The following is a 14,644-nucleotide window of genomic DNA, read 5'->3' on the forward strand; positions in this document are numbered from 1 at the left end:
CCCAACAGAACAGTTTAGTGTCGATGGACTCTAAGCTTTTAACATTAGAATTCGAATTATCCTCCTAAAAAAATATATAATTGGTATGAATTGAGGAACGTAGGATGAACTCAACGTCAATTGAGCCTTTGCTGCCACACAGTGGACATCTTCCGACATAACCACACGTTCTATCATTTCTACAGTAACAATGATATACTGTATTACGACTTTAATTTATAATTGCATCAGTTAAGGAGAAAGCCTAAAAATAATTCAGATATTTCAATAAGTTACATATGAGGTTTTTTATATATATGTTTCCAATTTTGAAAAATTGACCTTTAATTAGCTGTTATATGTTGTCTTGTGAAAAATAATAAAATAAATGTTTTACTGATTACTATTCTTTTTAAAGATGTAAATACACAAAATACAATCTTACTAATAACTGTATAATTTCAAATAAAATGCAGCACATAAATGTATCAATTTATCACTTTGTGCGCTAATTTGGCTCTATAGAACAAACACGATCAACAACTTATTCTAGAAAAGAAAAATGTGTAAGGCGTTGCCGGATATTTTAAGGCCACAAGCAAAGAAAAAAAGGTCTAAAACCTTTGCTTTATTAAGAGTAGAAAAACAACTTCAGACCAACACCTGTTTCCCTGTGAAGGCTTATTACACTTCATGTTTGTTAGACAGGAAACCACAGCAGAATGGGGTGTTAGAAATGATGACTGAGTTCCACATTCCTCTGAGGCCCAAACTACTATGATGAACATGTAACTGGAAATGCGTTTCCAACGAACAGCAACAGCAAAAACAGGTGTCCGAGTGGTTTATATGTTGGTTCATGTCTGTCAAATGTTTTAACATTAACGCCGCGCAGTCAGAAAGTGTTGAGACCCTATTCTTTAAATCAGGGGTGGCCAACCAGTCAATAGGAGCCACAATTGTCATTGTGTTACTGCAAAGAACCACAAGATATACATGGGCACATGTGAACTGACCCAGCCCTTTAAATAAAAATAAAATAAAACTCTCCCGCTCTGTTGCAACTTCCTTTTTTTTTATCTTTTCATCTGTGCAAATTGTGTTCTCCCTAAGTCATTTGCGTCAACGCCCATCGGCACGAGATTCACATCGCGTAAAAAAACACCAACATGAAAGTCGACATGAACGTAAGAGCCGCACGAAACCCGGGCAAGGAGCCGCATGTGGCTCCCAAGCCACGGGTTGGCCGTGCCTGCTCCAAAACCTCTTTACACTATTTAAATGAAAAGTATAGTCTTATAAGACCTACATTTGCAACCATGAATTAGACAGTTAGAAAAATATAAACATTTCAGATGACAATTAAAGTCAAAATAATCATGATTATTGATATTTTGCAATTTGGTTTAATGTATTTGTCATGACGTATTCCATAATATTATTAGAAATATATATTCTGATATTGTGTTGCCTTCTAAAAGTGCATGAAAATAATATTTTTTCACACGTTAAAACCAAAGTTTCTATTTTTTTAAAACTTTTGACTATTTTTATTAATTGACATTCCTAAAAGGCACATTTGTATTATAACACAAAGGGGATTATGAAGTCTCTCTCTCTGTCTCTTTTCAAAAAGTTCCATCAGTGATCAAACATCAGTGGTTTGAAGGATGACAGCAGAAACAACAGTGCTTTTTTTTTTTTTCATCTTTCAGTTCTGTTCTGAGCTGTGCAGCAGACATGTCCAATCTTTGAATGGCACAAATTAAGTTATCCTACTCGGACAAAATCTAGAGAGAACATTGATTTACAAAAAAAAGAAAATATCCAGGGCACAAATCAACGGCCACAACTGACTTGACTTAGGCGCAAAATGTCTAAAAATGCATAAAAACTCTTAAAAATAATTGCAGTTAAAGAACAGCTAAAACCGTAACTGACTCCACTGAGGCCCAGGGTCAGACTCACGCGTCAGTCGTCAGTGCAACAGCTGAGGTTGTTTTGATCTCTTCCCTCTGCTGGAAATGTAACAGGATTAAAAAAAAGAGAGAGACACACACACACACACACACAGAGAGAGAGAGAGAGAGAGAGTACCTGGAAAACCTCTCCACAGAAAGGGTGGGACAGGAGAATGAAAGGTTTTCTAGGCCACTAGGAGGAGCATTGTGCCTCTCCGTCACCAAAAAAAAAAAAAACATGATCTATTTCACAGCATTTTTTTAAATGTTCCGACTCCTACTGGGAGTTGATTATCTGCCGTTAGCTCACGGTGAATAGATTGTACACTCTAGTGGGTTTTTGTTTCTGATGTCTTCAAATACATCGTCATTTCATTCATGCTTTTTCTCCGCTCGTTTCTTGGCAAAAAAAAAGGCAAACATTCCAGCCACAACGGTGTGTGTGTGTACAATTAAATATAGTTTAAAAAAAAAAAATTCCCGAGCTATCAAATGTCACTCTAATCTTCACAGCTCTGCGCCTACGTGACGCTCTGCCGCAGCTGCACAGGAAGTGTTGTGATTCACATGTATTTTCAGTCATTAGTTTAGTCACTCTACATGTCAGGTCTGATCATCATCGTGGCCTCTGGCCCTCAACCTGACGTCGTGACACCTCGTAAACATGCCTCCCGTCATTCGTTTCAAAATGTTTAAATCGCTTTCATAAAACAAGGTCACAGGTCATCTGACAGGTGAATCTTCACATTGGTAATTCCTAAAATGGAGCTTTGACTCGTTTCTCGTTCATCCAGGTCAAAGTTGTTCATATACTAATATTAGAAGTCAGTACATTGTGCTTCCGACACAAGAGGTCACTGGTTTGTTGTAAACTCTCACTGTGATACAGTACCTAGGACAGAACCATGTGACCAACCTAAGATCTGCCTCCGAGATCACGCACTGCGGTCTACCAACGTGGCGTCGACTAAAGAAGAAGTCTCGTCGTTTTCAACACACAGACCATTCATGTGGTGTTGCTAGTACGAAAAAAAAAAAACAGGAAGTTAACCTAGGTAACCATGTTAATCTGTATTGTTAGAACAGAGACAGGAAGTGGGTTCATGAGTTTGTATGGATTTGCTGCCGCTGACACATTAAACTCACCGGTGTCTCTACAGCAGGGGTTAGGAACCTGTGGCTCGCAAGCCAGATGTGGTTCTTTTGATGACTGCGTCTGGGTCTCAAGATAATTCTTAGCTTAGCATTTCTTAACACAATAAGTAATAAATAATTCCGCTGATACTCAAGTAAAACATTACAGAAATCACAGCGTTAAAATCATCTTTAAAAAAAAGCAGAAGCGTAGCCTCTTTGCGTTGCGGTACAATCATCAGAGCTCGGTACGTCACCGGTTTATTTGGAGCACGAAAAGTCAGTCCATTTTGTAGCAACACACACACACACACACGTCTCGCGCTGGAAAAAAAATCAAATAAATAAAAGTACATTAATGATAAAATAAAAAACGTATGTACGGCGAGTGGAACCGTATCAATCCGTACATTCATTTTTTGTGCTGGAGTCGATCGTGTGAAAACCGTCGCAATAACGCTAAGAAGTATTTTATGCCTCGGATAATAACTAATAACTTTTTTTTAATACTTCAGAGACTTATTAAACGAAAAAAATATTATACGGCTCTCACGGAAATACATTCTAAAATATGTGGCTCTCTCTGCTTTAAAAAAGGTTCCCGACCCGTGCTCTAGAGGGCAGCCGTTCATGTTGCATTAGACTTGTAGTAATTTGTGGGAAATCGGTCTGGATTTTTTTACTCTCACTACTGTTTGGTGATTTGGAAGAAAAAGTGGTGTTGAAAACAGAGTTCTTCTTGAAATCAACTTCGCTCGAAAATCCCTGCACACCCACACACACGCGCGTGCACACACACACACACAGACAGACAGACAGACAGGTCAACTTTAACTATCCCTACAGAAAGGCTGCTTTGCAGGGGTAGGCGGTGACGTACGTCTTACAAAGAAGAGCTATTTTTACCACTTGGCAGTAGAACTTGCCAAAGAGTCCCGTGGTCCACTCCTTGATTTCTGGGTCTGTCGCTGCCTTCCACATGTTGTGAATGTCCTCTACGTGACCATGTGAGGTCATCATCTGGTTATAGATGCACATGTGGTAAGGCGCTTTGCCCTCCCCGGAAAAAAACACGTGCTCTTTCGGGGTCACGCCTACAATGCTGGCGCAGATCCCCATGAACACGTCGTCGATGTAAAGAGAGGCGTTCAGATTCAGCGTGGCGTGATAGATTTTGTCCGCGACGTCGGTGGAGACCACGTACCCGCCGCCCGACGTGTAGTCCGGGTACGACATCCACGGGTACATCTCGTAAGACATGTAGTATTTGCTGCTCTTGCTGCGAACGGGAGGCGCCCCTCTGTGCACTTTCCCGATCCAGAGCTGCGTGACGCCGCCGCTGCTCATGTCCCGCAGGTAAGCCACCAGGTTGGGCATGTGGACGAAGATGTCGTCGTCCGCCGTCATGAGGAAACGGGCGTGGGCGCAGCGGTTGTGCATCCAGTGGAACTGCATGATCAGCTTCAAAGTCAAGTTGTGGAACGTGTCCAGGAAGTCCTGCTGGATCAAATCACCGTGGACCTGGTCCTCGTGGACCAGCTGCGCCTGAAGCACCTGCCCGCTTCTGCTGGTCCACGTAGCCTCCTCCCCCGTGGTGCCGAGGGCAAAAAGTACCTTCACGGTTACTCCCAGGGTGTTCTGGATGTAGGTCTCGTTACCCCAAGTCGATCGAATGGCACTCCTCCTCTCCACGTTGTCCGGAGAGGATTTGACCAAAAGCAGCAGCAGGACGTCTTTCCCGGCGCACTTGTCGGGGTGGTCCAGGAGGAAGGGGTAGTTGCTGAAGCTCCGTGCCTCTTCGGGCGAGATGGTAAAACTCTTGTTGATGTAGATGAAGCTGTTGATGAAGTAGCGATAGGAGTAGGACTTGACGTGGGTGACGACCGTGGAGTTCAGCTTCTCCCAGTAGAGCATGACCACCGACAGCACCAGGCAGGTCGTCATCAGCTGCATGAAGTGGTACTTTCGTATTCGTCGTAACCTGAGATACATCCTGGTGAGGTTGTCAGCCGGTCGAGTTAGTGTGGGTGGAGGTAGAGAAAGAGATTGTCAGTTGGGGGGTCGTCCATCCTAGGCTTTCATCATCTTTAGCAGCAGATGATGGAAATGGCTGGGTCGTGGTCGGCGGCGTCTCATGAACCCACGAGGACGATTCCTGAAACTGAGAACAACTTACATTGAGTCTGAAAAGAATTTTCAAATTCTTTATCGACAAGATCTGAATCGTGTCACCGGACAGGTTAGGTCAGGCATGGGCAAACTGAGGCCCGGGGAGCCGGATGCGGCCCGTTCAGCTTTTTAATCCGGCCCGCCAAACTTTACCAAATGATATCATTTATTTATATTAGCTTTATACTTCTGTCTTTTTCTCTGCAATACACACGTTTCTCCAATAGATGGCGTAGAAAATGATAAAAGCATTTTAGAATTTTAGTCAAAAAGTTTGCCCACGCCGTAGGGAGTTTGAAATGATAAAAATGAGCTTAGAACATATTGACGTTCCTTCTTTTTTTTTTTTTTTTTTTTGAGGAGCCTGAGAATAAAGTAGTGAAATATTTCTGGTGAAACAGGTGGAGTGTGTAGTGCGAGGTGAACACACTCCACGTCTCCTTCACCCCATTTCTACAATGGGAAATGTAGCAGTATGACATCCCCTGAATTACACATTTCCTGTGGGCTCGTGAAGGCACCGCAAACAGGAACAATGTGTCGTGTCTCAGTGCTTTCCTGTGTGTGTGTCAAGAAAAAAGCTTAGTTTGGGGAAGTTGTGGGGCAGGGGGGTAGTACGGAGATAGTGAGTGAATGTGAAAGTCGACACAGCACATTTTATCGACCTCAACTATCATAGAGGGATTTAGATCACAGGACTCCCGGGAATCGCTGAGAGTCACAGAAAAAACAAAACCAAAACAATGTGTCACAATGAACAGTATCACAACAGCTTTACAAAACAATGCAGAACCAGAAAGCTCTGCTTCCGTCCAGGCCTGGGTGAACAATGTCACAGAGCCACGGCGGGGGTCCACAGAGTGGGACATGGACTGCGCACGGTCGATGAGAGATGCTGCACTTTTAATAACCTGTTACGTTCCCATTGTCCCTGTCTGATAATGACACATGATCCTTGCACCAGGGGGTGTCAAACATACGCTTCATGAATTTCGAAAGTTAAACAAAAACTGCACAAACACTTCATGTTGGTTATATTTAGTCAAATTATATTTCATTAAGTCCTTGTACTTATCGGCATGAAGACAGAAAAAGAAAAGCACGGACTTGTTGTTATTTATAGGTAACTATGTTACGGGTGAATAAAATATAAATTCCACAATAGCAGGGTGACACATCGTGACAACTGAGGGGGCAAATACAGGCCGCCTTGAATTCCCTACCACCGATCACTTGGGCAGCTGTGCATCTGAGGCAACAGCTGCAGTGCACATTAGCCCGTTAATAGCTAGGTATGTAACAAATAACTGCTCCGTTTCCATCAGTTACTACAGAGAGATTTCCCGCGCTCACGTTGCGTCGTATTCCTCCGAGGACGCAAAGTTCTACGCCCCTCACCCCAATCTAAAACCAGGAGCATGCCGATGCACATGGACTTTTTTTTTTTTTTTTTTTTATAAATAGAAGTAAACAGGAGGGAATGAATACACCACAGGTCAAAGGTCACAGCAGCACTTACCGGTAAATTAAAGAGGCTCTGTGTGAATCTGTCACTGAGGCAGCAGGATTCTCACTTTCACTTCACTCTGCGCCGGCAACAGGACACGGGAGGAGAAACGCTGCTCACATCGTCTACATGGACTTGTCTCTGTGTGTGTCTCTGTGTGTGTGTGTGTTACAATACCTGGTCAGGTGTCTGAAGATGGTGTGTTTTTCTACCGTCTGTGAACGTACCTTGTTGTTAAAGTGTTTGACGGGACAAGTCTGTGTTGGCCAAGTTCCTCTTTCTCTCCTCCTCTCTCTCCTCCTCTCTCTCCTCTTCTCTCTCAGTGTGGGAGGGCTCTGTGCTCGACAGCGAACAGGTGCGCTGGAAACACACAAGGCAGAAAGAGAGTTGAGTTCACACATCAAATACGCTGCTGCAGCGTGACGTCAGAATGACAGTAGGTCTGTCCTGGATGGGGCTATGCGGGCGGGGCTCATGATGTGTTGATGGTGTTTCCTGTTACTGTTATTTGGTTTTTTGTTTTCCTGATAACATTTACCAAAGTGGTTGAACCGTTAAAATAGCTGATCAGGTCAATCGGTGAGTTCTGGGTAGGTTGGACTCAAAACCTGTAGCCACAGCTAATTGCTCAAACTCCCGTTCCTTTGATACTTTGAAGATTATAGTGTTAGTAGTGTCGTAGCTTTGTTCTGTGGTAACTAGCTTTTTTTAATTTTTTTTTTAATTATTCTGTAAAATAAAATCCCCCAAAAACAATGGGCAACTAACAATGATCGTTAAGCGAATTATTGGATAACACAAAATTAATTTTAAAACAAATTGTGACAAAAGGTACAAAGTGATTAAATTGAATAGATAAGGAATGTTTTTTTGTGTTATTTTTTTTTTTTTAGAAAAAGATAATCCAAAAAGTAGCTAACAGTTAGGCTTTTTCTCTTGCAACCTTTGACCTTATTTCCCATGTTATCCAATTTCCATTATAATTGACCGAGCTGACCACAGAAGACCTGAAAAAAAAAAATTGGGTATATTTGGTTATAAATGTATCGAGGCTTCAAACATTGGAGGACTTTTATCTCCAAAAGATGCAGATTAGAGATGCGGAAAACAGCGAACACAGCAGTTCACATGGACGGACATTCTACAAACATGCAACACGCCTTTGAACTTCTCGTTGCTTCATATTTTAGCTTCCCTGTTCATTTCGTTATATTAGCATATGCTTGCATCTCTCCATTCTCGGGGATTTGGGAGTCAAATTCTTCTTCAGCCGAAGCTCTGTCAAGCTTAAAATAGGTCAGTGAATGGAAGAGAAACCAAAGAGAAACAAGAAAACAGGAACATAATAATAATATCAGGACGGAAGGAGAAAAGAGTAAATGTGTGACAGTTGATAAATCCCACATTTTGAAATGTATTTTTGAAGGAAAATCAAGCACCTGTTCTCTACAGGAGAATAATAAACCAGATCAGAGTATATGATCAACTTTGCCCCATATATTGCAATATATTTGATACTATGTTAAATTCCTTGGCCACAACACAAAAAGCTGGAAAATCATCAAATTCAATACTACTTTACAGTATTTTTGACTATGACTATTGTCACAAAAAACATATGCTTTGAGAAAATGCTAGCACATTCCTGTTCCTAAAATGAAAACACAGACAGGAGCGGCTGCAAAAAGGGACAGATAACAATCGAGCCGCCCTAGGGGTACAGTGTGTTCACAATGCGTTTCTTTTGAGCACGACTGGGAGTGCCGTGTGTTCATCGACTTTATCGGTTCAGAAGGCTGGGTGCGCAGGCGGAACAAAAATGTCCTCGATTATCAGGGCTTACGTTTAGTGTAGTTTTCCCAAACGTGTTAGACTGGTTTTAAAGGTTTTTAAATGATTCATGTGTTTACCTGTAGACTTGAGCGCTTGGGTCAACACCAGTTGGCTGGTTTCACAAAGCACAAGGTGTGCATGAAGTTATGGAGACGGTCAGTGGAGCAACTGAGGAAGTAAGAGGTACAGTTAGACAGAGTTCAAACTGGTAGGTACAAATGTACCGGTGAGAAAGGAGTGTATTTCTGGGGCCTCCAACCCCCGGTTCGGGGACTGGTATCGGGCCGCAGTGTGGGGAAAAATGTACTTCAGTTTTACAAATTGACTTACTTGTTCTTTGGTGAATACGCTTCTCCCTGCAACCTAAGGACAACGCTTTGGCAAAAAAAGTTAGTACAAGTACAAGTGGAGTTTTTCCTGGTGTTTTTTTTTTTAACACTTTAAGTTCCAGGCACAAGCAAACACAACAACTTTATCAAAATAGATTTTATTCTAGACCCTGTGATCTGAGCGATATAACAACAGTCAGACCAGGAGGCTGCAGAGCGCAACCACGTGAGTACAACATAGATGAGGGCAAAGATAGAAGACAGAAATCTACAAATTGGTATTCACATGTTCCGCGTTTGACGTCAAACAATTTATTCCAAATTTGAACAGATTTTTTTTTCCTCATTATTAGACAGCTATGAATAAAATCATAATTAGAAAAGTACAAAAAAAAAAAAAAAAAAATCAACCTTCGAGAGCTTCCGTAATGTAGCAAAGATAAAGCTGACAGTTAGCACTTCCCCGGGGTATGAAAAATAAAAAGCAAACTCGCTGGAATGCTGCGTAAAAAGCTCTCAAACTAACCATCGGGATACACTGGCGTCGGGGACATCCTTTAAATGGTTTCTTTGTTTTGCATGACTATATCAAAGCAAATAGTCTTCAAGCCTCAGCACAACGTGAAGCAGTAACATTTGTAAGAAAACCAGAGACACATTTGGATCTGAGAGTCCGATGATATGTATAGCCGTGACATGTGAGCAGGGATGCCGCGCAGTTGACTCATGTCCATCAGAAACCACCGTTCTGTTCCAATGGACCGCCACACTCACTCCGCTTTGACTCCTGATTTGGGAGCAATCTACGAACTGACTTCAAAAAAAAAAACCAAAACAAACTATCATCCTGGTTTTCTCTGTCTCGTGACTCGTACAAAGTTTTACGGAAGAAAAATCTCTCGGTCTGCACTTAGAGTACTTAGAGTTTTTAAAAAAGGTTTTTCTTCGATAGCACAGATATACATTTGTACATTTAGATTTAGATTTACTGCTATATACCGAGCTCTATCTATCCATTGGCTTGAGGGTGGCCAGTCTCCAGGGTGTGTGTGACTGAGTAAATGCTGGGCAACAACTGTGACCTGGCAACTGGTAACAAATGACAAGGAAAAAAAAAAGGTTTTGTGTCCCGTCCTCCCCCGGACACAGAATCTTCTTAACCAGACCTGTCAATTTAATTTCCACAGAAATTGATTTTCACACTTTTTGTTGACAGCTAACGTTCCTCCTGCTTTCACACTTTTTGTTGACAGCTAACGTCGCAGCCACAGCAGCATTAATAGCTCGCCAAGTGGCCAAATGGTCCGATTCAGGTTGTTATAAACCCAAAATATGCCACCTCTCAAATATTTTGGTGTCATGTTTATCTGTTTGGCTTACTTGCTGACGGCAAAATAAAATGTTTTTTTTTTTTATTTCAAAGGTTAGTGAGCAAACACGTACACAGTCAGTTAGCATTAGTGCGATGAAAAACTGGTCTAATTCTGTTTCTCCTAATCTGCGGATACAAATTGTTAAACCTGGAATATCCTGCCTTTCAGTAGCTTTGGTGTCATATTTCTCTGCCCAGGGGAAAAAAAAAAAACATCGAGTTATCTGTCAAGAGCGAAAGCAACAACACTAGCTTGTACTCATCCCAGCTGAAGCAGCGGCGAACTTGAGAGCGGCACGGCATGAAGAAATTAAAAGAACACCATTTTAGAAAAGCAGCATATTTTGGGTTCCGCCGCTGAACCGTTTAACCTGATTATACTCCACGTTTTAGACACCTTTGTTTGCTAACAGCAAAACATCAAGTCTGGGTTAAGCTTTGAACGCCCTCTGCTGGAGCACAGCAGTAACAACAGCCAGCCTGTGGCAGGTCAAATGGGCCAATCATTGAATTGATTGGTGTATGTAATGTATGAATTCTCTTAGTCCCCAACCCCAGGAAGTGTATCTGGTGTTCAAACTGTGCTAAATCCCTAGCGGACCACAAGTGGACAAGCTGAAAATGATCCAGTTTATGGGAGTGCTCTAACAGGATTTTAGTACACTCTCAGTTCAACTATGTTGGAAGTGATATTTAAAATACAGATTAAATACTAAAGTCCAGCTTTGAGCTAACTTGCAGAGGTGGAGAGGGCTGATGAACAGGACGACCTAAACCATGACATCGTCACATCCATGAGACCAAACTGGATTAGTAATCACTGCGGTAAATGAACGAGCAGTAGAAATTAGACTTGATTAGACTTGTCGTTAGTCGGATTAATATGATTATCATAACAGACAGAATGGCGACCGTTATTTATTGGACTCAAGCAACTGTGGGTTTTGTTCCCTACTGTGTCACGTCAGCTCACTGTTGACACTAGTGCACAGCTGGTGCAGAGGCTCAGTACCAGCCCCACTTTATACACGTTAGCACGAGAAGGACATTAGAGCTACAGAAACATTACCTTTTTTTTTATTTAAAACCTGATGAATTTACACCTGAAAGTTGTTACTGAGGATAGAAGTTGCAACAGCAAAGCAAGGTTCACGATGATGGATAGCTTTAGAGTTTGTTTAAAAAAAAAAAAAAAAAAAAGCTAAAATCTTGTCGTGAAATCGGCGGACAAAATGATCAACAAGGTCGTGATTCTAGCATTTGCATTTTGGAAGCCTAAAAAGCTGTCAAACACAAGGAAGATGAATTTGTCCAAGGACACCTGTTAATAAAATGACTGCGTCATCTCTCCCGGGGCCACACATAATACAAAAACTAGAGTCCAAATTGGAATATAACACAAAGCTGTCCACAGGACACCAAGTGTTGACATGTGCAATTTGCACACCACCAACAAACAAACCAAAAAAGAAAAAGAAAAAAAAAAGAGTTAGGATAAAAACACTTAGGGTCCTTGGTTTGACTGCAGTTGTAAAAACATGATTTGTCCGGCAGTCCTGGGGGAGAGATGCAAATGTTTAAACAAACCTTTGAGATACATGTGCACAAGAAGATGGTGTGTCAAAGGTGTGGTTCTTGTTTGCACACGTAGAAGATGAAAGATGAGAGGGAGGGCGGTGACCGTGGGCCTCTGCATCTGATGGGTCTACAGCAGTGTGCCCGACAGGCAGGGACAGTCATTTGGCTATTTACACATTCGCAGTCGGTCCATGGCTAACGCTGGCGAGGGGTCATTTCCTCAGGTCTAAAACACAAACCTGCGGCGACAGGGCAAGAGCAGAGGTTGACGCAACGCACAAAAACGTATTCATTGCACCTACCGGCAGGACGAGGAAGTCCCACTTCCTCCCAGTTGAGGATGTTAGGCAGATTGAATATTAGTACGTTTAACGGCACACAAAACAATCAACAGTAAAATGATTTAACTATTTTAAAAAAAATTTAACAATCAACAGTAAAATGATTTAACTAAATAAAATGAACTTGAAGAATAATTTGTAAAAAAATAACGCATTCAGGAAAATGGAGATGGGCCTGTATAAAAGAAGCAAGCATAAATGGAGATGGGCCTGTATAAAAGAAGAGGATGTGCACTTGTACACACATCAGCAAGGTCATATGACCTTTTTTTTTAAAAAAAAAAAAGCCTACCTAAATATTTGTGTGTGTGTGTGTGAGACATTCATTTGTCCAACACTACGCTTCAGAGAGGTAAATATTTGTGTTAGCGCTCTAATGACTTCCCTCTTCCATCCTGGTGTGTGACAGGGTTTTGAAGCAGCGCCAGTGCAGCATTACACGACTCAACTAACTAAAACACTAGCAATATCAGCCCTGTCCCACTGCGTCTCAATGTCATTGAACAAAAGACAGTACTAGCGTTTGGTTACACAGTGAACTTCCAATATACAAATATCGTACTTTTCAAACGCAAAATAAAAAAACCAAATGTTGCACAAAACAGGCCTAAAAACAGAGGTATTTTTATTATGGGGATTCAAAAGATTTAAATAACTGCCATTAATTGTCAATAATTGATTTAATTCTGGCCATTACAGCCTTACGGATGATAGGAGATACTGACTCCATCTAGTGTTGATTTAGTAGTAGTGCAATGCAGGCCGTCACACTGAAAATTAGGGTTTTTTTTAACAACAGATATAGTAAACCGGACCAGACCCTCACAGCCTAATGTAGTACTATATAAAATGGATACTGTAGAAATATTACTGCGTTCATTTTTATGCTTTTGCTTTTTTTTTTTAAGCACACAACCAAATGTGACCTCTGCTTTTAACCCATCACCAAAGTGAACAGTGGGCAGCAGTGTGTGTGGGGACGGTGCCATGTTCAGAGCACCTCAGTGGTAACTTGGCAGATGGTGGACTCGAACCTGACCGAACAAGTCCGCTTCCTTAACCACTAAGCCACCACAGCCCTGATTGCCCTGTAATAAAAACCCCGTTTGAACGCAGAACTCCACCTCGACATTCCTGTTTTTGATTTGATGACGGAGAACATCCACTACAATACACAGAAGTGACCATTTACATCAGTCGCCTGGTGGACGGCCAAACGCAAATGTCAGACCAAATGCAAAGCGGAATGGTAAGAGACGCAAATATAGACTACAATTTTGCATCAATGTTGGCTTGCTGATAACAGTGAAGCATATTCAGTTTATCCTGCTGGAGGAGACCCAGATTGTCTTGTAAGAGATCTGGAGCTGGGAAATGAACACTAAGGTCTTGATAGAAAAAAAAAACCCTATTGGTAGTTCAGATCTAATAATGTATTGACGCTGTTTTCACCACATGCAAAATTTAGAAGATCTTCTGGTGATGTCTATGACTGTCTGAGTGTTGTAAAAAGATCATTTTAATTGCAAAGTGATGTCGAGGCGGCGGCACAACTCACCGATCCGTCAGACGCACTGGCTCCTACTTTGTCCCCTGTGGCGTTCCAGCACACCTCGAAAATCCCACCCGTCCCCCTGTAGCTGTTAACTAAAGCACCTGTCTGGAGACACACGGACATGTTAGCAACCGGAGGAGTGGGTGAGTGGGTGTCATTTGGGTTTGGAGGGGGGGGGTTATTGGTTCTTGTTATAGACCTGAGTGTTCCAGATGTGGACGCATTTGTCAAAAGAACCACTGGCGAGGTGGCGGCCGTCTGGGCTGAAGGCCACGCTGTAGACGGGCTCCTGGTGGCGGGTCAGTGTGTGAATACACACCCCGCGTTCGACGTCCCATAGACGTACTGTTGAGTCAAATGATGCACTGGAGAGAGAGAGAGGAAGAAAGACAGAGAGAGAGACAGAAAAGCACATTACAGACTCAGATTCAGAACCGTTCTGCTATCCTACCTCTGTTAATCTTACCTGGCCAACATGAGGTTGGCATTTGGGTTGTTGGTCCCCGGGCCGGTTGGGCTCCACTTGATTGTGTAGATTTCCTTATTGTGAGCCTGAAGGTCATGAACACAGTTGTCCTGTTTTATACTCCAGATCTGTCCCAGAAATGAGGAGATGACAGAAAGAAAAAAAGGAAAAAATGAGTGTGCAGCACGTTCCTGTTTGATACAATCCTTTTACCGTTTAAAGGCAGATTTAACACTTTGTGTGGTCTGACCTTGAGGGTCATGTCATCGGAGCAGGAGGCCAGTAAACTGCCTGTGGGATCCCACTTGATGGCATTGACTTCATTCTTAGGAAGTGAACCAGAAGCAGAAAATAGGACGTGATCAAACAGATGCAACTGATCAATATTATTATTTGTGAGATCTTTCTCAGACCCGTCCT

General features: G+C 42.1%; 2 protein-coding genes across 6 annotated transcripts; both read right to left on the minus strand.

Moving 5' to 3' along the window:
• Positions 1 to 1,671: 1,671 nt before the first annotated feature.
• On the minus strand, positions 1,672 to 10,139 carry LOC103396140 (lactosylceramide 1,3-N-acetyl-beta-D-glucosaminyltransferase A-like). 5 transcript variants are annotated; one of them, XM_025052597.1, is made up of 4 exons: positions 8,661 to 10,139; positions 6,978 to 7,110; positions 6,763 to 6,829; positions 1,672 to 5,235 (listed from the first exon to the last, which is right to left on the minus strand). In XM_025052597.1, exon 4 carries the CDS (start codon positions 5,064 to 5,066, stop codon positions 3,915 to 3,917), a length of 1,152 nt encoding a protein of 383 aa, XP_024908365.1. In that variant the 5' UTR covers positions 5,067 to 5,235; positions 6,763 to 6,829; positions 6,978 to 7,110; positions 8,661 to 10,139; the 3' UTR covers positions 1,672 to 3,914. The 5 variants fall into 5 exon arrangements, with proteins under 5 accessions (XP_024908365.1, XP_008332340.1, XP_016898070.1 ...); XM_008334118.3 differs by having other exon boundaries at positions 6,928 to 7,110; XM_017042581.2 differs by lacking the exon at positions 6,763 to 6,829.
• A 1,200-nt stretch (positions 10,140 to 11,339) lies between these two features.
• Positions 11,340 to 14,634, minus strand: LOC112486271 (F-box-like/WD repeat-containing protein TBL1XR1). The gene is made up of 5 exons (XM_025052600.1): positions 14,475 to 14,634; positions 14,225 to 14,352; positions 13,958 to 14,123; positions 13,762 to 13,863; positions 11,340 to 12,101 (listed from the first exon to the last, which is right to left on the minus strand). The coding sequence occupies exons 1-5, from the start codon at positions 14,484 to 14,486 to the stop codon at positions 12,075 to 12,077; spliced, it is 435 nt and encodes a 144-aa protein (XP_024908368.1). The 5' UTR covers positions 14,487 to 14,634; the 3' UTR covers positions 11,340 to 12,074.
• Between the last annotated feature and the right edge of the window lie 10 nt (positions 14,635 to 14,644).

This window comes from Cynoglossus semilaevis, chromosome 20, assembly GCF_000523025.1.
Source record: "Cynoglossus semilaevis isolate Cse_v1.0 chromosome 20, Cse_v1.0, whole genome shotgun sequence".
NCBI lineage: Eukaryota > Metazoa > Chordata > Actinopteri > Pleuronectiformes > Cynoglossidae > Cynoglossus > Cynoglossus semilaevis.